We start from the raw sequence: 23,242 nt of genomic DNA on the forward strand, positions 1-23,242 counted from the left end.
TTAATAGGTTCAAGTGAAATTTTTGTAATTGTATACTTTATAATTTGTACACTTTTGAAATTTTTCCTGCACATGAGATAAAAAAATTGAATAAATAATTCTATTTACATGTTTGTTGAACATTTCTTTTTTGCTTCAATAAAATTATAGTTGCGAGTGCTGCATAAGCCTTTAGGGAAATTCCGACTTACGTAGAGTTCTGTGGAATGCAACACTTACGTAAATCAGGGAGTGGCTGTAAATGTCTTCTAAATAAGCTTCCATTTTATGACTTGCCAACTGTTTTTGTAATTGGGTATCCAGTTTTTTTCTTTAAATGCTCACTAGAGGTAATGATAGGCAGCTCTTGTTTTCTGACTTCTTCATTAATGTTGACATGTTTTAAGGTTCAGTTCTTTCTCCAAGTCTTTTGCTCTTGTATATTAATGAACTTCTGGAATGTAATGTGCTAATCAGTTGTACTGATTAGCATGTTACATTCCACCTTCAAGTTTGACAAACCTTGTCCTGCACAGACAGTCTCAACTTTTCAAGTATTCATCACCAATTCCAGCATTTAAATACTGATTTCCAGTTAATTTTTCAGTGGGGCAAACACAAGTTAACATCAGTCCTTCTAAAACTCAGCCCTCTGATTGCCATAAACACATCACAGATATTGTTTCTTCTGCATCAAAAACCTGGATTTTCTTTTTCACTCTCAGCATTACTTTTCTTCTAAAAGCCACATGTGTAAAAATCTCAAATGTGGGCTAACCTGGAATATTGTTCCCACATCTGGAGTGGTCTCCAACAACCCCCCCCTCCTCTCTCTCTCTCTCTCTCTCTCTCTCTCTCTCTCTCTCTCTCTCTCTCTCTCTCTCTCTCTCTCTCTCTCTCTCTCTCAAGCTTCTTGACTCCATTCAAAAGAGAGCAGTTAGGTTAATAAAGGCCCCATCTCTTACAAAATCTCTCCATTCTCTATCTCATAGACATTCTATTTCTATAGCATTCCTTTTTTCTAGATGCTTCAACTGGCACATCGTTGTTCTGAATTGACATCCATAATTTCTCCCATTCTCTTCCAACACATGCTGCAAACATCCAGCATCCATTCACTGTTCAACTCCAAACTCACAGAACCAACTTTTCTCTTCTTCATTTATCCCTTCTGCTTCTGTTTTCTGGGACAACCACCAAATACGGAGGATGCGGAAAGGTCAGGGAATGACCACCGCATATCCCGGAGCAATATGGCCTTAGTTGCTAATGCTCCTAATAACCAAATAACAACAACAACAATTCTGGGACAACCTTCAAGTGCATATCCCAAAAACTACAATCTACAGAAATCTAAGTTTAATGTTAACAAGTACATATATATCTATATTATCACACCTTCAACCCATACATTATGCTAAGTACTATAGGTTCTGATGTCTTTCATATTTGTCATCAATAAAATAAAATCAAAATGAATAAAAATTTTAAAATATAGTTTATTGCATCTCATAATGACATGCATTGATTACCTGTTATTTTTAATTATAAGAAATGTTTCAGAATGACATTTTGGTGCATTGCAGCTTGAAGCCTCATTTCCATTAACATTTTTCTAGGTCCTTGATTTTTAGAGATTGACTAAAGATGCCAAGTTTATTGGTTTTCTGGTGCATCATAGTAGTTCCCTTCCCATTATTGCATTTTAGTGATCCCCAAACCTGAGTGCTCTGATTTATGAATGGTTTACATTATTTTTGGTCAGTTTTTACAATTATGACCGTTATATTTTCAGGTTGAATTTGCTCCTCCTTTAGGATATAAAGAGCCAGAGGCCAAATATATTAATAACGAACAAAAGAAAGTAAGTCATTTAGGTTTTTGCACTTTATACACCATTTATTAGATGATTTTTTTTTTTTTTTGTCTTCATTCATTTATAAAAGTACTTCCCCTACTTTGTGCTCCCTGCTGAAAAAATGTTTTGCAAATCCCTTATTCTAGTTTCTGTTAATAAGCATTTATCTTTATAGATTGATGCATTAGGTAAGGATGCATTTGTTATATTTTTTGAAACATTACAAATATTAAATGTTTTTTTTTATTGTCTTAAATTAGGGAACTCTTTTTATATAATTCAAGATAGAAATGAAATTAAAAATTGAAGATAAGCAAAATCATATTTAATGTTTGATTTTGTAAAGAAAACTCACAAGCAAAAACAGTATGATCACCAGCACATGGACTGACATGACCAACTGCTGCAGCATATATGGCATAGCTAGTGCCTCTCAGTTTGTGAGTACATAGCCTGTGCAATGGAGAAAGGGAAGGACTTGACAGGGTTTGAAGAGGGAATGATTTGTGGTGCTAGGAAGACTGGGGCTAGCATCTCAACAACCACAGGCATTGTCAGCTGTTTGAAGGCTGAAAGTGTGGCAGGAATGGTCTGAAGGGGACACACACACACACACACACACACACACACACACACACACACACACACACACACACACACACACACACACACACACACACAACATGTCTGGACAGGGAGACCACCACTGGTTGGCAGTTGAGGGGAACAGTGGTTGGCACATACTGTCTGGGACAATGGACAGTTCAAAATTCCTCGATTACTGGCAGACTACAACCAGGGTGCACAGAGAAATGTTTCCAAGCACACCAGTAGATGCTCTTCTGGATAGGCCTACAGAGTAGGTGACACTTCCTATGGCAGTGGGCACAGAGCACTGTTTCTGGACAAAGGATGACTGGAAAGAGCCATCTATTCTGATGAATTAAGATTCCAGCCACATCATTCTGATGGATATGTGTGGATTCCCCATAGCACAAGTAAATTTCCTTACTTGCCTACATTGTGCAAGAATGATTTGAGGATCATGTCTAAGCAATTTCATGTGCTCCCCTGACTACCAAATTCCCCTGACATCAAATCCATCAAACATTTGTGGGATGCAGTGGAACAGCATACACATGTCAGTACCTTTGTTGTGTTGCAAACTTTGGGACATCCTTCTGTCCAGTTGGTCCTCGATACCTGAAGACACCTTCCATGGTCTCATGGAATCGATGCCATGCCAGGTGCAAGTGGGTATCACAGCAAAAGGCAGACCAACACACTATTAGATAGGTGGTCATGATGTTTTGGCTCATGAGTGTATGACTGATACTAAAGAAATTTACTGTGACAGACATTGCAGTGAATTTCACTATTGACAGAGGAGGCAGTCACGTTTGAAAGTTCTGTTTTTTTTTTAGTGTTTTGCCTTGCAATTTTAATTTATTTAACTTTGTTTTTCTGTTTCATAAGTATACAAACTTTTATTATATATTATTTTAAGTACACTTATTTATTATATTTTCTTTTTATTCTATTTTTTTTATTTATTTTATCATTTATTTTATTTTAATAAAATGTCATTCATTGTTTCCATATGTAGTCTTAAATGAAAGTTAAAGAAATCATAAAGGTACCCACTGATGTTTTGTTATTGCAGTCAGTGATAGAAATGCAAATGGTGGTTTCCTGCCATTGATATTGTCATTGTGTGTTCCTTTATTTTTATTGTGGTTTTATATTAAGTAACAGAATGGGATTATATTTCAATTCAGGTATTGAAATAATTTAAATAAAAAATGCTATTCTGCTTTTTTTTTCTTTTTTTTTTTTTGTTCTTTCTTGCTGTCTTGCCAATTCTTTGTTCCCTCCTGACAAGGCTTGAACTTGTGCTCACTCTGAAAACATTGTTGTCCACGAATTAATATGGTACTGAAGTTGTTACTAATATTGGTTTTAATCAAATAATATCACCAAGAGATAAATTGTGTATACATTAAAAATTAGAAGGCATTACTAGGACTGGTTTCAATGCTTACTAGCTCGTTATCACATAGCAAGTCTCGAACAGTGAATAATGTGTTGGGTCTAAAGAGCAGCCATGTAATGTATGTGGAAGAACAACTTCTGATTGTTCTTCCACAATAATAAGTAAATTTAGTAAATTTTAATATTCACAAAACTATAGTAAAGTTTTGTGAATATTAAAACCACTAGTATTGAACTGTGTGTACCCATTGCAAGTGTTGAAATAACATGAATAATAACACTGCTTTGTCTTTGTTGTCTTGGGGGTCTTTGTTTCATCCAGTCACAAGTATTATTTGAATAATAATAATTTAAATTCTTTTGACACCAGCATTAAAATATAATCCTGTTCCTTTACTTAATTGATGCTAGAAGGATGGGTTTTTTTAATAGTCAGGATTTTGTTTACCACAGGTTTATTGCCAAAGATCAGACTGTTTGTTAACCAGTATGTCTTATGTCAGAATTCTCCACTGTCTTTGTGACATGGTTAAATGGAAAACATCCACATTCATGGTGAACAGCAAAGTAAAGGTACCAATGTTTTGCCAGATATTCATTGATGAGCAGCAAGGTACTCATCTTTTTATAGCTCCCTTACTTGCTGGATCTAGCCTCCACAGACTTATCTCTTCCTAAAAATGAAAGAAGTAATGAAGTGTTGATATTACAGGTTATTAGAGGAGGTACACATCATTGAAAAATCCATTTATTTTTGACTCTAACACACATGATGTACAATTTGAATAGCAACAACTGTTAGTCATGATTGTTAGAAAGCAATAAGAAACATTTCATGTAGGTGACATATCAATGAACTGTCCAGTAATATCGTAGCATGAGTTTAATTGGCATTGGGAAACTGAAGTTATGGCATAGTTTCCTGTGGTCATATTGTTATCATGATTAATCATGTTAGTATAAATGCCACTAACAGTTCCCATTCCAATTTAACGTTTTATCAAGAGCAGATTCCACCTCCATGTTTAGGGCTCTTGTAGGTAGCACAGTGTTATTTGAGTCCTATCAATGACATGAGGAATTTTTATGAGATTTTTTCGCAGTGTGGCTGATTTAGTCAGTCTCATGCAAGGATTGCATAGTTCCCCCCCCCCCCCCCCAGAAGCTTGGGTTTTGTGTTCACCAAAACCAACAAACTGACTGAACCTTACACGATTGCAGATAATATACTGACACTTCATAGTCTTAGTTTCTTTGGTGATTAATATATGTTCACACACCTATATCACATTCATGTTTTGAGGTTGGAGGAGTACTAGCATAGGAAAATAAGGGAGTTGTAATCTTTCTATTTTAGTGTTGGGGGGATGTATCCCCTCACCACCAAAATAATGAATAGCATACAAAAATTGCTCTGTTTACAAATGATGCAGAAACATAATATGCCTTTGAAATAATACTGTGGAGTAACTATTTTAATTACTTCTCTTCCATGTTCAAGAACATTTCTTGAAATAGAAACGTTCCTTTGCCATGCTGGTGAGATCATTCTAAAGTAGTTAATGATATACAGTAATTTTTTGCGCCTCCGTAGCCAGGTGGGAAGGAGCAGCAGTGCGTTGCACACGCTTCTTGATTAGACCGGGGTTCGAGCCCGTCACCACCAAATACGGAGGATGTGGAAAGGTCAGGGAATGACCACCGCATATCCTGGAGCAATATGGCCTTAGTTGCTAATGCTCCTAAAACCAAATAACAAACAACAAACAAACAAACAGTAATTTTTCTAGCAGGGATAAGGAGGTGATTATCCCCTTGTATAAGGCAATGGTCAGGCCACACCTTGAGTACTGTATACAGGTCTGGAGGCCTGGTTTTAAGAAGGATGTAGAGCTGTTGGAACAAGTAAAACAGCTCTACATCCTTCCATTAGTGAATGGAACAAAGGGTTGCTCTTACGAAGAAAGGCTTAAGTTTTGCAAATTACAGTGTCTGGAGACTAGGCACCTACAAGGTGATCTGATTGAGGTGTATAAATCCTTGAATGGTTTGAGCATGCTCAGTGCTGATGGGATTCTTCCTCTTGTTCAGAATAATCACCTGAGAGGGCATAAATTCAAATTGAGGAAAGACAGATGTAGGATAGATGTACAGAAGTTTGCCTTTAGTGAGTGGGTAGTTGGTTGGTGGAACAGACGTCCATCCTTTGTTGTGGAAGTTGATAGCCTAAATAAATTTAAGGCTGAGCTGGACAGGTATTTGGAACTAACGGAGGGGTGAAATGGGAGCGTGTTTTTTTTTTTTGCTGATGCTGCATAAGCTTGCTTTCTTGCATCATACGCCTCTACTAATGCTAATATTAATTAGTATGCATTTACATAGCATCAACAATATTCTGATTATTTATCCATAGTGGGATTATATTTCATGTCAATAAATTACAATTAGGCTGGATGACAGTAACACTTTAGTCTTACTGTAGTAAGAGTAAAGTGTTACTGTGATGCAAACAAGTTTTTTTTGGGGGGGGGGGGGGTGATAAACTTCATTTGTCAGGATGCTGTGAATACTAGGATTTTGCCAAGGGAACTTGGGGGGGGTGATAAACTTCATTTGTCATGATGCTGTGAATACTAGGATTTTGCCAAGGGAACTTGGCTTCCAACTGTAAAAAGTTGGAGTTGCTATGTTAAAAATCAGATTTGTCCAACCTTACTGATCAGTGCTTGAAAGCCAAGTGGTGGCTATCTTGTTTACAGCTGGTGGATCACAGTTAAAATGCAAATACCTATCAGAATATCCTAGAATCTTTTGCAGTTACTGTAAATTGGCTTGGAATGTACTGTAAGCATTTTAGAAAAACAATTCAAGGTGGCTGCCACTCAAATTAAAAGTGTAATAAACACATGTCCTAAACTGGTGGTGGTACTTCTGATTTGAGTGAAAGCCATGTTGCTTCATGTTGGTGAATTAAATAAAATTTACACTGAGCCCATAAATTTAAATTTGGTTTGGACTGGACTGTAAACTCACAAGTTATTAGAGAGAATGGCATATACACACTGATCTCGTGAGCTTACTTTTAATTTTTTTGAGAAATATGCCAGAAAATTTCATTATATAAAAAATATCTTCTTGGATATTGAGCATGTACAAATAATACTGTTCATATAGTTAAAAAAATTGGATTAAGCCTTAACTCTAGTGTTTTAACTAATTGGTAATCCAGAGTATCTATAACAGACTAATTATGTCATATAATATTTCTTTTCATATTTATTCTCAGTAATAGTTTCAGGAATCTTCACAGCCTATTGACGATATTCATACAGATAGTTCTCAAGGATTTGTGGTAAGTTGTAGTTAAGATTGATAAACATAACTGTTGGTTCATAAATTGATTAAATATAATTAATAGTGTGCTATCATACTGAAAGTAATTTTGAGATATAAGCTGTTTTCTGTTTGCAGTGTACACGTGAATAAAATCAAAGAAGTAGGCATACATTTAGTGATTCATTTAAAATTAATGTTGACTACATGGTAAAAAAAATAAGTTATTTGATACTTCTACCTACTGAGTGGCAATTAAATTTGCAGGGATTATAGTGGGATTGCCAAGTTAAAAAATTCACTAAACTGAATATAAAAAGCTATAGCAAGAGCAATAATGCTCATATATAGCAAAATCGATAGCAAGAAATACAGAATATTCTGTATTTCTGTATTTTTACAATAACGGTAACTGTCACAACTGAAGAAGGGCACCTTCTGTCCGAATGCTTTGTGTTTATTACCTTTTATTTTTTGTTCTAATCAGTTATTAAATGAATTTTAACCCAACAGTTTATATTTTTTATTTTCCTGGTTTCCCAGTGATGCAACATTATCGCTCTAGCATGAATCCTGGGTACATAGGCCATTTTTCACGTAAAAAAGCTGTGTAGTAGACTTACTCACCTTGTGATGTTAATGTTATTAGTTATGCTGGAATTGCAGTACAATAAAACAGCATAAGAGAAATATAATATTATATTGTACCAATAATAATACCAATTCCACTAGTCAGATGACATCATTACCATCAGAATAGTTTACCTACATGGTGATACTGCAGTTCAATTGAATAGCATTGTACTTGTAGTGGGACAGTGCAAATCAGGAGATAACAGTATATCTTAAGAGATCAAGGCAACTGTCAGAATTTTTATGGTATTAAATGTATACGATCTCTGTGCTATTCCTGCATTAGTATAGAGTAAGAGGATATATTAGTGCAGGTATAGCACTAGAATAAAGCAAGAGAGCAAGCTCTCTCTCTCTTTCTCTCTCTCTGTGGATAGCAATTATAATTTTTTTACCATGTATATTTTGGCATTATTTTTTGTGATTAAATTGTTACCCATCCATTCCCATAAAATTCACAGTACCCATTGAAATGCCATATGTATGGTTACACTGTATTACAAATTAATGGAACTGTTGATGCAATAAAGATTCATTCATTTATGAAAATACTAAAATTTAATAAGTGATGGGTGGTGATGTCAAGAGTCTAAAAATTAATAGTTCTGTCTGCTGTAAATTCCTTCATATAAATAAGTCTATATTTTTCTTAAATTTATATTAGTATTATGCATATTAATAACTGGTGTGATGTTCTATTATATGGATATCATTTATACAATTAATTAATAATTTAATTCCCAATAATTAAGTGTTTTAAAATTTTGATAGTTTTTTATTTCATAACATCAGTTTAATTATAAATAACAATATTTCTCATTATAGGCATTTAGTGGAAAAGGCAATAGGTTAGATGGTAAAAAGAAAGGAACAGAAATTCCATCTGATGCTCTCATGAGATGTCCACCTAGAAGGTAGTTAAAAGGCACATATATCAGACAATCAAAAATTTGAATATAAATATTTCTGATTTCTTTATTTTCATTCTTTGCAGTATGTGCTAAAGTCATAGAAATATAATAGATTTTTCTTATGCAATCCTAAAGTATTGTATATTAGAATGTTGTTGGAAGTCACATCTGAGAATTAGGATGGGAGACTAAGTAGAATTTTTCCCTAAGTACCTGCCCATTATCTAAAATTGTCAGATTTATTCCATTGCTGGTTTTCTTTTTTACCCTTTTAATGATGAATGTGTGATTTGTATAATATTTTCTTACAAGTAGTTTTCGTGTGTAAGAAAATATTAGTTTGCACATTATGAGCAAACTAACATGTTTATGATGTGAATGCACATTTTGAGTTTGGTAGAGTACCAAATTGAATTACTAATTTTGTTATTTTTTTCTGATGTCTGAGTGAAAACAATTAACAATATCAATATATTTTGGAAAAATGCAGTTTTTAAAATTTGTTTCAGATACTAATATATTATATGGAATAGATAGTATATGCTTATGTAAATAATTCAACTTAAGCAACTCCTAGAAATGTTTCAGAACAGAACAGTCCATCCTTCCCCAGAAATTCCTGTAGGAGAAGTCATCATCATTATCTGTGATCCACAAGCTTATGGACCACAGCTGATGATGATTTTGGCAACTCATGTCAGTCTCCATGGATTCCACATCTTTCCAGTTTATCTGATGTTGGTTTTTTTTTTTTGGTCCAGATTGAGGATTTAGTGGTCCATTTTTCATTGTTTTCTCCAAACTATGCCGTCATACTTTGAGCTTTGTGACAAGGAGCACTGAATTGATAAACGTTAGCTTCTACACTATAAATTGCATCACTGTCTGGATAATGACGCATGGCCTCTTTCTGTACGTAAGTATGAGCAAATTGAGTTTGCTGCTTAGTGCATTGATCTCATATTGTGGATGCATTACTCCAATGGAGTAATGCAACACCTATCTAATACCTACTTGTGGGTCTATCTTTTGCCTATAATACAGCCTGTACACTTGTCATGGACTCCACAATGTGTTATTGCCTTTTTAATATTGCCACAATATTGCCTTTTTATATAAAGTCTGTATTGCTACTCATACCCAAGTTTCAACTCCAATTGGTAATTAGGGCCCCATCAGTGGCCAGGTAAGCATTGTGAAGATCTAAGTAACTCAGTGACCAGATATATTCACATTTTGTAAGATGCAGTAAGTAATTTGTTATTTGTTATTTGTTTGTTATTTGGTTTTCAGGAGCATTAGCAACTAAGGCCATATTGCTCCGTGATATGCGGTGGTCATTCCCTTGACCTTTCCGCATCCTCCGTATTTGGTGGTGACGGGCTCGAACCCCGGTCTAATCAAGAAGCGTGTGCTACGCACTGCTGCTCCTTCCCACCTGGCTACGTGCAGTAAGTAAAGTAGATAGTTAAGTCTAGGGCAAAAGTCTTTATAAAAGTTTTATAAAGTTATCAAAAATGTTGGGCATAACTTCCTTCTTGTTTATGTAAGAGAAAATGATTTAAAAATAACATGCTTTGTTATAATTTGTAATCCAGTTGCTATTGTAAGTCTATTAAAATGTCTTTTAACAACTATGAATAGTTGTTAAAAAACAATTTATTTCATGGCTTGTTTGCAAAGCAATGTAACACAATATATAGAAACTAGTTACTGTCGTTTGTAAAGAAAGTAATTCGTTTTTATATATTTTAATATATTTATGTGTATACACTTAGTTGGCTTTGCATTAGCAACACCTATCTAATACCTTGTGAATCTACCTTTTGCCTATAATACAGCCTGTACACTTGTCATGGACCCCACAATGTATTGCAGTCTGTTCTGTAGTAATGCTACCCTGCATTGCACACACTATGTCCAGTAATGCCTACAGATTGTCAGAGCATCAAATGTCCTTTTTCAGTAAGTCCCAAACATGCCCAATTGAGTTGGGCAGCCATTGGAGAGCAAAGAATTTGTTGTCATGTTTCAGAAATCAGTTAGCAACTTGCCAGGCCTTGTGGCATGGCACATTATCTTGGTGATGAATGCCATAGTTGTCTGCATACACTGTCATCTTGAAGGAGTGTACTTGGTCAGTGACAAACAGAAAGGCAAGCATTCCCATTGAGCTATTGATTAAAGGTGATCAGAGGATCCAGGTCTTGCCATGAAAACAGTCCCCAAAACAATATAATGCCTCTGGTCTGCCAAACACCAACAATGCATCCAGGTGCTATGGTCTCATGTTGCTTTCTCCAAATGCAAATATGCCAGTTAGCATGATATAGTGGAAACAGGATTCGTCAGACCAGGTGACAGATTTACACATGTCAGTGGTCCAGTGTTGGTGCTGATGTGCCTATGCAAGGTGCAGTTTTTTGTGTGTTTCTCAGCAAGCATAGGTACCTGTGAAGGCTGCCAACTGCCATAGCCTATATGCGCTTACATCTGGTGCATAGTCCATGTAGCTATTGAAGTTGACATTCGTAGTTGTACTGGGTGGTTAGCTAGGCCATTGTGCTGTGTTACAAGACGAGACACATCACACGTGGCTGTCCCACATGCTACCTTTAGCTAGTTGTTTTACCACCACTGAGCCAGTCATGGTAGACTCGTGACACTACACAACAGGAGCACTTAACCATGTTGGCTGTTGTAAAAGTATTGGCACAACTGCACATTCTGCTCAACCATTCCATATTCAAAGTCAGAAAGATTGGAGTGCCAACCCATCCTTCCTCAGAAAGACTCAAAAATTGCCACATTTGTACAAGCCATAATCTTATGTTAGCTGTCCCAATTTTGAAATCTGTCTGAGTCCATTTCTACACAAGGTGGGTGTTGCAAGTGCAAAGCCAACTTAATGTGTATGTATATATAATTTGATTAATCTGATTTCAGTTTATTTGATATACATAAGTTCATATCATTACTTATCGTGATCCAACATGGTAGTATCGATTATATCGCTTCATTACTAGATGGTGATATATACACATCTACACTGAGTGGATACTGAATTATGACCATCTACCTATACCATGTTAAGCCACTATTTCCACCAATAACAGCCACTATTTGCCTAAGCATTGACTCTACTCGATGTCTGAAAACACCCAAAGGGATCTGCAGCTATGCTACAAGACTTTCCAAATTTGGAGGCAAATCAAGATGGGTGATATCTTCGCTGTGTACCTCAAACCACTTGTGCAGTGCAGGCCCAATGTCACATTATCGTCTTGGAAGATTCTGTTTCTGTCCGGGAAAAAATGCAACATGCCAGGGTGCACGTGGTCTCCTATGAGTTGCTGGTAGACCTCACCAGTGAAACGTTGGTCCACATACACACCAGAGATTCTAGTTCTTGCCACCAAAACATGCCTATATTAAAGAACTACCACCACATGCCTGGATAGTGGGCTCTAATCACAATGAGTCTGTGGATTCATGTTGCTTGCAACACACACACACACACACACACACACACACACACACACACACACACACACACACACACACACACACACACACACACAAAGGCATACATCGGCAAGTTGCACTAGGTATTTGGACTCGTTCGACTGGCACACTTGTTTCCAGCAACCTCCAATGTCCAACCAATGTATTGTTGACACCACAGCATTTGCTCATTGATGATGATCAGCAGTGAGGAGAGAGAGAGAGGGTGCCCATACAGTGCACTACCACGAACATCCACCTTGCATAAGCCTTTACAATTCTGTTGGCAGGTTAATCTGTTGTTCAGGTTAACAAAGAATGGTGTTGATTGACCAGTTCAACACCATTCTTTGTTAACCTTAACCACAGTGGGCCTGTGTGCAACCAATATGGAAGCATCTGATGTACAAGCTCCCACAGTCATGCCCTTTTGAAAGTGTGATATCTTTAGTATGTGCTATAACTGCTACTTTATCTCACGCTACCAGTTTCAAATCAACACTGGTCTACCATACAAAGCTGTTTGGCTTTTTGTACTGGAAGCTATGTAGCATAGTCCATAATGGTTGAGGTAGTCATAATTCAGTGATTACTGAGAGTAGATGTATGTATCAAATTTAGAAATTAATAGCTTTTTATACAGTGGTAATAAGTAAGTCCTTCAATTGCATAATGTTCATTTTCTGCAATGGCATTGATGATCATTAATAGAATAATTTATATTGCAATTAAAAATAGCTGTAATTATACTGTATTGTAATACATCCATATATATATTCAAGAATTTTGGCTTTTTTTATGGATAAGTTTGTGTTGCTGAATGTTTCTCTTGTAAAGAGAGCTCTTAAATTGGTTATACATGTTATTTACTCATTACTTATAATTTCAAATATTTAAAAATAACTTTAAATATAGCTATTTATTTAACTATGTATAATTTATATTACTAAAACTAACTATGTATATAGTTAGTTTTAGTAATATAAATTAAAATAACTTAAAAGACTTAAAATAACTATGTATATATTTATATGCTTTATCACTACAGTTTGTTTTGTTTACACATATTCTTGTGTTTGTCAGTTTGTTCAACATTCCACAAGTGAATTCAGTATTTACAACCTTTCAGACCAATTGGAATTGACCATTTCTTCTACACCTGAGTTATTAGAGTTAAGGGCATATAAAGAGAAGGCCCAGACCATAGAGAGTTGAAGCACATTCAACTTCTTCATAAAAATAACATATATATGGTTAATCACCCCAGTGAATCCTTTTTTAATTTACTTTTCCAGATCCCATTTCTTCTGAGCATGAGAACATTGTATTGTCATTATTCATTAATTTTTATGTTGAAAATTAATTTGGATAGTAGCTTGCCCATTGAACTTCCCTGTTGATGTGTGCTTAAAACTATTCTTTTACTAACCCAGATCTCTTGAAGCAACTATTCATACTTTGATCATGTAAAATAATGCAAGTATCCATTATTTAACTAAACTCATTTTATAACAGAAACTTGAATATGTCCACCAATTTTTCTCATAGTGTTCGCAATGATTTTCAATCATTGTCTTTAATTATGATTTATTATAAAAATGTTTTGTATTCATAAAGTTAATAATGAATGAAAAAATAAATTTAATTGTTTTTTTATTATTAATGCAAAAAATTCTTTATATAAGTAGACTCCTGATTATTTGGTATGGACTGGAAAAAAATTTTCCCAGATAATCAAAACTCCTGATAATCTGCAAAAAGAAAGAAAAACTCTTGATAAAAATATAACTTTATTTTCTTAAATACTTTATTTGTTATAAAAGTATACTAAACATGAGAATATTTAGCAAAAATTTAATATAAAGATATTTTTTGAAAAAGAAAAGTAACAAAATTTGCCTTATCTCTCTTGATTTACCTTCCTGCTTTTTTTTTTTTTTTTTTTTGGTAGTTGTTGGCGCATCAGCTTCTGTGGCCATAATGCACCTCGCAAGTTTTTTTTTTTGCAGTACTTTGATCCAAGCCCGAGGTGGGATTCGAACCCGCGACCTTTGGGTTGCCAGGCAGGCACTTTACCCACCCGGCTAGCCTGGTCGGCTACCTTCCTGCAGATGGTATTACATAAATTTCAAAGCACAATCATTCCAGCAAGGGCATTGTCTCCTTGCTACTCCACATGGTCAGTTAGAGACAGGATTGGATGGGCCCACACTGCCAAGCAGTGATCATCACCTTGGCCAAAACCAAGCAATCGGACATTGCGTAGGGGTGCTAAAATGCCAAATCACTAAAGTTGGCACTTTAAAAACTTTTTAAAGTTTGTTGATGAACTGGACTGGAAATTTTGTTCCATTGAAAGAACAACTCTTTTCCACTTTAAAGATGGACACACTCACACAAATGGAAAAAAAAAAAAAAATGTTGAAATTAACTGTAAAGTATTAAAGTTGTTGAAACAGTAAAAATGTTGAAATTAATTGTACAGTACAAAATGTAAACGAACAACAGCTGTTATGGATTATACTTTTTTTCAATGCAACAGATTTTCATGAGTCATTGAAACCCCAGTTAATCAAAAGTCTACTGTATATTCAATTTCTTATTCAGAAGTCAAGATCTGTTAATCCCCCCCCTTCCCCGCCCACCAAATTTATATATTATATAAATGTATATATGTGTATATAATTATACCATAACCTATCCAAAAAAAAAAAAAAAAATTTTTTAACCAGAATCATATGTGTGTCACCTGGGTAATCTGGATTCATTCTACATTGAAGAATGCACTGTGATGCTACATTCGAGTTACGTTACTGAAATATTAACATGAAATGTGACATAAATGTTGAATCACACATGTTTATGAAATGAAATGCAAATACTTTGTTATGTAGTTAATGTGTCAAAAGTTTGCAGTTAACTTTTAAGGTTTACAAAAATAAATACATTCTAATCATGCTTCTTTTGCATGTAAAATTGGTATTCCAAAAAAAAAAAAAAAAGCACATTTTTTAAACTGGTTATTTAGAGGAAGAAGATTAGTAGATTTACATTGGCTTTCGTTTCTTAATGAATTATGCTTATTTTTATTGTAGAAGTTTTATATACTAATCTGAATATATACTAATTATTCAAATTTATGCTTTTTATATACTAATCATCGCATTAAAACATAATTACAGTTAAATCCTGATACAGGACAACTATAAATGTGTGATTTATTTTGATTTAAATAAAACTGAATGACATGATAGCGAAGATCAGCCAGCAAAATTTCTCTCCAGAATTATCAGAAATGTTAATTCCTGTATATTAGTAAAAATTAAACAGAAGCTTGTGAAAAAACAAAGAACAACACTGGTATTTGATTACACTGAAAGTTTTGAGTTGACTTAAGCATTGAATATCTCTGTGAAGATAACAACATGATCTTTTCAAGAATATATGGTCACTGGTTGTGACTACAACAGGATTTAGAGGTCCTCTAGCTACTCAAAACAATTGTAACCTTTGATCATATCATTAACACAATAACCAAATGGATATCCAAATGCCATAAAGTGTTACTTTCTTCAGCATTGTTACCCTCCCTCCACTAAAACTTTTTAAACCAGCAAAATACGTAAAAAGAGAAAGAAATGCTGACTGATACCCTGCAAAAAATTTTTGACATTCATAGAAATATATTTAAAATTAGGTGCAAAATGGCATCTCTCTCTCTCTCTCTCTCTCTCTCTCTCTCTCTCTCTCATTAATTTATAATTCCAGTAATCAGTGGTGTTTCTTAATGTTTTTAGGGGAATACCAGATTATGATTATGAAATAGGAGTTATTAATTTTATTAGGACTGTAAAGCCTGAACAGGAAGAAATTGAGGTATGTTATATTTCATATAGTATTAAAAAGGTAACTGTGAAATCTGATAATATGAACACATTTGAACAGTTAGGCAGATCATACACTTCACTCTATAAACTAATTGGTTGTACATGTCTTCGTTGAAAAATAGAAACAGTGTAATATGGGCAGAAAAACAATCTTAAGGTGATGGGGGGGGAATGATACATGATGTGCAACATAACTAATGTGAATTGCAAAAAAATGCATTGTTTTACCATATAAGATACAAATTTATTTATTAAAATATTATCTCAATACTTACATATCATGAGATATTTTGGTAATGCTTCGTGATTCTACCAAACCTTCAGACTTAATGGACACAAAAACTTTGCAGGCTAAATGACAGATATAAATAGAATGATAGATAAAAATTGTTATGAACTAATTGAAATAAAAAAAGAAAATAACAGTAAAAGCTTAAAAAGTTTAGCAGTTATGGTTTATACAAAGAAATTAATATGAATTATTAAAAAATAAAAAAGGGTGGTCAAAAAAATATAAGGAAAATGTCTACAAATTAGGGATGAGAGCAGAAAGCAAATTAAACATTCTCAGCTCACTTCCTTGATTATAATGGTGGGAGCCTGATGGAGGCTCCCACTGTAGGTAGAAAAGTAAACAGGAATCTAGAATAGGAATAGTTAGGAATACTGTTCAGGGCTTAGATCTAAATGGATGTCAGATGAGCTGTTGAAACACATGGCAGAGAAGAAAAGTGCATGGGATGCATGTAAATTATCAGGTGATACCGAAGCATATGGTAGATATAAATTAGTTTGTAATCAAGTCACAAAGGAAGTTAGGCAAGCGAAGGCAGACTACGAGAAGTCACTGGCAAAGAATACAAAGAAAAACAGCAAAGACTTCTATGCTTATACTAACAGTAGAAGGGATTGGATTGGATCACATTGGGGCCACTTGACATCTGTGGGTTAACTGTCAATGACCCTGCTCATGTTTTAGACAAATTGAATAGGTATTTTGCATCTACATTCACACATGAGAAATTCTTTAAGGAAGCAGATGCCAAAAGTTTATCAAACTAACGAGGAGCTAAATGACTTTATGATAACTAAAAAAGTAAAGTGGAGGAGAAATTGTTGAAGATGGGCATAACAGAGGCACCTGGGATAGATGGAATCTATCCAATTATATTAAGGGAGGCAGCAAAGGAGGTAAAACCCTTAGTCATAATTATGAGAGCATCCTTAGATTCAGCGAGGTCCTTATTGACTGGGGACTAAGTAATCTGTAGTTTACTACCAAACATAAAAAACTCTTGAAGTTATTTATGTTTGTATCCCAAGCTTTACCTTCCCCTTCATTTGAAACATTGCTACCTTCAGAACATCTTATCAGCATTGGCTGTTGTGGCAACAAACAAGAATTCTTGAGGAGGGTGCAAGCATTACTTTGACCCATATCATCAGACAAATGCAGATCTAAATTACCCCTCTTCCCCTCCTAATTACAAATTCCCTGAACCCTTAAGGTATCCCAGTGATATTGACAAAGATGCTTTGCTCCATCTTTGTTCAAATGACTACAATCTCTACAAAATAGTTTCTTTCTACCTACGAATGCAGATCACACTGTTTAAAAATCCACCCACCCCCCAGTGCCTTGCAAATTCCCTCGGGTCTTGAGTTAATCCACAAGATTTTTAGTATATAATCCCCCCCCCAATCATGTCTGGGCGGAATTGCAGATATAACATTCTGACCTAACCATTTTTATTACAGAAAGTGTTGCCCATTTCTCTGACAATTGAGTCTCCCAGTAAAACTAGATCACCTTTGACCAGACCAGTCTACACTTAACTATTCTTTTCAGGGATCCTTATCTGGTGCATCACTTAGCAGATCAAAAGATACTTGAGTCCTTGGTGAGCTTCCAGTTACTTTTGTTTCTAGGGCAAGCATTCATTACTTTAGTGACCAAATTCTTCTCATAATGCAACCAGTTTTACTTGAGATTGGTATGCTCCTTACACTGAGTGCAAAGAAAAGAATTGTCTGTCTACTAGACCAGTCTTAGACTATGTGTCACAGGCTATACAAACGACATAGTCACAACTCACACTGGAAATGCTTGCAGGTATTTCCATCTGAGTCACATGTCCTTGAACTTAGTATTGTAACTGGATCTTGCAGCACCCATTATTTAGGTAAAATTTGAACTTTAGAAAGATTACAAAATTTAAATTTACAGTATATCACAGAATTTATGTTAACAAAATATTAGTTACACTACACTATTGACAAAACTTGAACCATTAAAGAAGTTAAATTTAAACTAAGTGAAAATTATGAAGTTTCTGCCAAAATATTGATAACAAAGGCTATCTGAATGTTAGGCTGTAGCTTTCCAATTACTTTACAAATTGAAACTTACAATATACTACAGAATTTAAATTAAGAAACTATTACAGAAATTATACTGCTGACAAAACTTAACCTTGAAATTTAAGTTGTTCAAGGAAAGTTACAAAGTTCCTGCCAAAATATCGATAGCAAAGACTGTCTGAATATTAAGCTGTAGCTTTCAAAATAATTATCTAAATACAAAAGTAAACTAATTTATGTTTATTTTTCTATCACTATAGAAATTTTTACGTGACTAGAAATTCAAACTATATATTACTACAGTTTGGTATATTAAAATAAATAAAAATAAAAACCTCAAATTTATTTCAAAAACTAATCTGCTATGAAAAGCTTCAGAAATATACAGCCACACTGTACCCTCAATCCCAGATTTACAACAAATAGGACCAAGTTGTTATAATTATTTTTAATTTTTATTTTTAAAGTATTAAGTAATTATTTCCTTTCAGAAATAAAATTTCTGCTAAATCAAAAATTGCTTACTTTCGTTTTGATAATTTTGTCAGCTCATAATCACATAGATTAGGTCTGATCTCAATGAAATTAAGGAAGTGCTTAGCATCATAATACACAGCCATTTCTGAATAAACAGAAAATTTTTAAGGTGGCATCGTTTTAGGTTATATCTCATATTGTGAATACCTTCACAACGAGTTGCCATGATATTGCACTACTTCGAATAAGTAACGCTTCACCTAAGGAGAAGACTAGTGTTACTTATTCTCAGATAGGTACCACCACCCAGACAGACAGCACTGTTTCAGGGCTATTTGGCACTTCGTCAGTGAGTGGGTAGGTACCCAAGTGATGCAATGATGGCAAAAACAGTTATGAAGTATAACTCCACAATATGAGAGATGCCTGATGGTGTATGATGTATTTAGACTAAGGCGCATTTAGGGCTAGAGCCTCAAGCTGCGAACAAATTTAGACTATGTATATAAAGTGCTTAGCATCATAATACACAGCCATTTCTGAATAAACAGAAAATTTTTAAGGTGGCATCGTTTTAGGTTATATCTCATATTGTGAATACCTTCACAACGAGTTGCCATGATATTGCACTACTTCGAATAAGTAACGCTTCACCTAAGGAGAAGACTAGTGTTACTTATTCTCAGATAGGTACCACCACCCAGACAGCACTGTTTCAGGGCTATTTGGCACTTCGTCAGTGAGTGGGTAGGTACCCAAGTGATGCAATGATGGCAAAAACAGTTATGAAGTATAACTCCACAATATGAGAGATGCCTGATGGTGTATGATGTATTTAGACTAAGGCGCATTTAGGGCTAGAGCCTCAAGCTGCGAACAAATTTAGACTATGTATATAAAGTGCTTAGCATCATAATACACAGCCATTTCTGAATAAACAGAATATTCGAAGTAGTGCAATATCATGGCAACTCGTTGTGAAGGTATTCACAATATGAGATATAACCTAAAACGATGCCACCTTAAAAATTTTCTGTTTATTCAGAAATGGCTGTGTATTATGATGCTAAGCACTTTATATACATAGTCTAAATTTGTTCGCAGCTTGAGGCTCTAGCCCTAAATGCGCCTTAGTCTAAATACATCATACACCATCAGGCATCTCTCATATTGTGGAGTTATACTTCATAACTGTTTTTGCCATCATTGCATCACTTGGGTACCTACCCACTCACTGACGAAGTGCCAAATAGCCCTGAAACAGTGCTGTCTGGGTGGTGGTACCTATCTGAGAATAAGTAACACTAGTCTTCTCCTTGGGTGAAGCGTTACTTATTCGAAGTAGTGCAATATCATGGCAACTCGTTGTGAAGGTATTCACAATATGAGATATAACCTAAAACGATGCCACCTTAAAAATTTTCTGTTTATTCAGAAATGGCTGTGTATTATGATGCTAAGCACTTTATATACATAGTCTAAATTTGTTCGCAGCTTGAGGCTCTAGCCCTAAATGCGCCTTAGTCTGAAATTAAGGAACTAAGACAAGACTGTTTTGTTACTTAAAAAATTGATGTGCTACTTCCTTATTAACGATAAATGAACCTTAACCTTATCTTTTATCTTCCACATTAAAATTCGCATTATTGCTAAAAAAAAAAAAACCACTTTTATGTAGGAAAAGTCTGGAGGTGACCATTTTGAGGCATTTTCTGGAGAAGGGAGGACTTTAAAACGAAAAGGCAGAAGATAAGTAATGTAATTATTAATATTTTTTAAAGAACTGGGGCTGTTTGTACAAAGTATTGCCATTTATCTTGCAACTGCCGTAATTTGTTTGCCTTGTAAATGAAAAAGGAATGTGATTATATATATTTTTTTTTTTTGTTTAGCAATAAAAAGAAATGCTAAATTTGTACAGCATTTTATAAATGGTGTATTGTTGGTTTGAAAAATCACTGAAATAAAAGTAATAAAAATGGCATGGGTTGAATATGCTTCATATTGTGTATTTTGAAATAATGTGAACGAACTCACTGAGAATTTGACTGTATATAATATCTTTGTATTATATCTTGTCCATCTAATATATATATATATATATATATATATATATATAGTACATATTTAAACACACAGGTGTCTTCATGTATAAGAAAAATTATGCACAAATACTCTGTTTACGACAATGAATGCCAGTAAATGTAGATATTTATGAGTACATAGAGTTTATAAGTAGTCCTTTAACATAAAACTGGATTGCATTTATCATGGATAAAAAACGATATCTCACTTGCGATCATTGAAGAATTTCCATGCAACACTGGATACTACTTATGGAAATTTGGCAAAGGCCAGCTACAACTTCTTTGAACTTGCATGTGATGCTTGGATCTCATATATTCCATGTATTTTTCTGCTAGAGATTTTTCTCTTACAATAAGCATTAATTAGATGAACAGCAAAATTGTGTCATCAAGATGGAATAAGAATTCCATATTACAGGTTTTTAAGTTGAAAGCAGTTATATGGCAAAAACTGCTTGAATATGGTTAATCTTACACCATTTTCAGTGTGTGTGTGGACTAGCTCACCGTGGTTTGTACTGATGTCAGAAACTATTCATATTGTGACATTAAGTATTCCGTTTCAAAGTTTGCTCAATCTTCATCATACTTAGCAGCTTTCACCAGCTTTTTTGTGTGCTAGTTCCAGATGAAGAAGATAATGTTTGTGCCAGTAGGCAAGAATCTGAAAATATCAGAAGGCTGTGTAATAACTTGTACTATATGTTAACCTTTGAGCTCTATAATTACTGATCACAGTAGTATAGGTTCCATTCTAAGCAATGTGTTGATACATTTGTAGAATATCAATTTATGTTAAAGGTAGTTTTTATAAGAACACACATCTCCAAAATGGATATTATATTAAAATTAGTGTGTTGGTAACATAATTATTACAACATGAGAAGTGAAGTAAATTAGTTCACTAATTTTACTTAAATTGTTTATTATTTAATAAAAATTGCATTCCATATTGTTCCATTCCTTACAGTATTTTAGGCAGTATTTTGTGCTAGCTTCACACTAGTTCAATATGGCAAGGCCTCATTGAAATAGTGTGAAACATGGATTTCTTATTTGGTGTATTTTTCTGCTTTCAGTCCTACTGTAAATCACAGTTGGCATATGTACCATGTTCTGAATGGTATGATTTTTGAAGATTATGCAATGCATGCAGTAACATTTTCTGAAGAATCATACTTCTCTTTAACATATTTGCTGCCAGCTTGACTAACCTACAACCTTAATGAACCAAATTCAAAATTATAGGATTTAGTCACTCTGGATTGGGGAGGACAGATACATTTTTGGGCTTCTCACTATGGATGAATTAATCAGCTGCTGGTGAAGTTCGCTTGAAGAAAATATCCGGTTTTTATTCTAGCAAGTCAGAAGAAAATGGTTCTCAAAGTAGGTGGTTTTTCATCCAGTTGGATTAAAAACTCTTCATGCACATGGTCATCAACCAGTAGTGACACATGTTAAGCAGGCCTACTAACTCAGTTGATAATGTAACTAAAGAGGAGACCTTATATTTTTTTCTCTGCATTAATTTTAATTGCTAATAACTCTCCATTTAGTAATGATTACAGCTATATTTTTATACAGATTATAGTATAGCAAAAGTTGTCTCATTAAATTTAATACCAATAAAGAGAATTATACAAAATATAATTGCAACATGAACTGATATTTATTTTTAGGTAGGACTGCATGACTTGGTATTTTTTTCTCTTTATCTTCAGTGCATAAATCATTTAAAGAATTAGGGTTGATGCTAGGTAATATAGTTGTTAAAAATTAAAATAATAAGAAATTAACCAAAATAGCCCTTAAAAAATTGAGTTAATAGAATTTTCCTTCTTCACATTGCACAAACACTAGCTTCTACAACTTTCTAGTATTGTCTTTTCTCTTTCAGTCCTTGCTCATATTTGTTTTTCTTACAGTTAAATAAGGAATAATGGGACTGCTATAACATAAAATATCTGCTGCACTATCTGTTTTAGCATTAGCAAAAGCACATGATGCAAGAAAGCAAGTTTATATAGCATCAGTCAGAAAAAAAAAAAAAAAAACCCTTATTTTACCCATCCACTCGCTCCAAATGTTTTGATTTAAGGTAGTCATTTTTTTCTTATTTCATCTGTGTTAGCAATGAATTTCTCTTATAAACCTGATAAAACACAATAGATATTTAAGAATACTTGATTAGAACAGTTTTTTTCCTGTATATTTTAC

At 34.3% G+C, this 23,242-nt stretch overlaps 1 protein-coding gene across 2 annotated transcripts in view; it reads left to right on the forward strand.

Moving 5' to 3' along the window:
• Positions 1–20,757, forward strand: part of Ufd1 (ubiquitin fusion-degradation 1-like) — an 86,218-nt gene extending 65,461 nt beyond the window's left edge. For both annotated transcript variants that reach the window (XM_090373898.1, XM_090373899.1), the window contains exons 8-12: positions 1,775–1,843; positions 7,122–7,181; positions 8,621–8,709; positions 16,008–16,086; positions 20,614–20,757. In XM_090373898.1, the coding sequence (XP_090230024.1) occupies positions 1,775–1,843; positions 7,122–7,181; positions 8,621–8,709; positions 16,008–16,086; positions 20,614–20,688 (372 nt within the window). In that variant the 3' untranslated portion in view covers positions 20,689–20,757. The remainder of the gene's footprint in view (positions 1–1,774; positions 1,844–7,121; positions 7,182–8,620; positions 8,710–16,007; positions 16,087–20,613) is intronic.
• The last annotated feature ends 2,485 nt before the right edge of the window (positions 20,758–23,242 follow it).

The sequence above is a fragment of the Mastigoproctus giganteus genome, chromosome 5 (genome assembly GCF_048544385.1).
Source record: "Mastigoproctus giganteus isolate SK-2022 chromosome 5, ASM4854438v1, whole genome shotgun sequence".
Taxonomy (NCBI): Eukaryota; Metazoa; Arthropoda; class Arachnida; order Uropygi; family Thelyphonidae; genus Mastigoproctus; species Mastigoproctus giganteus.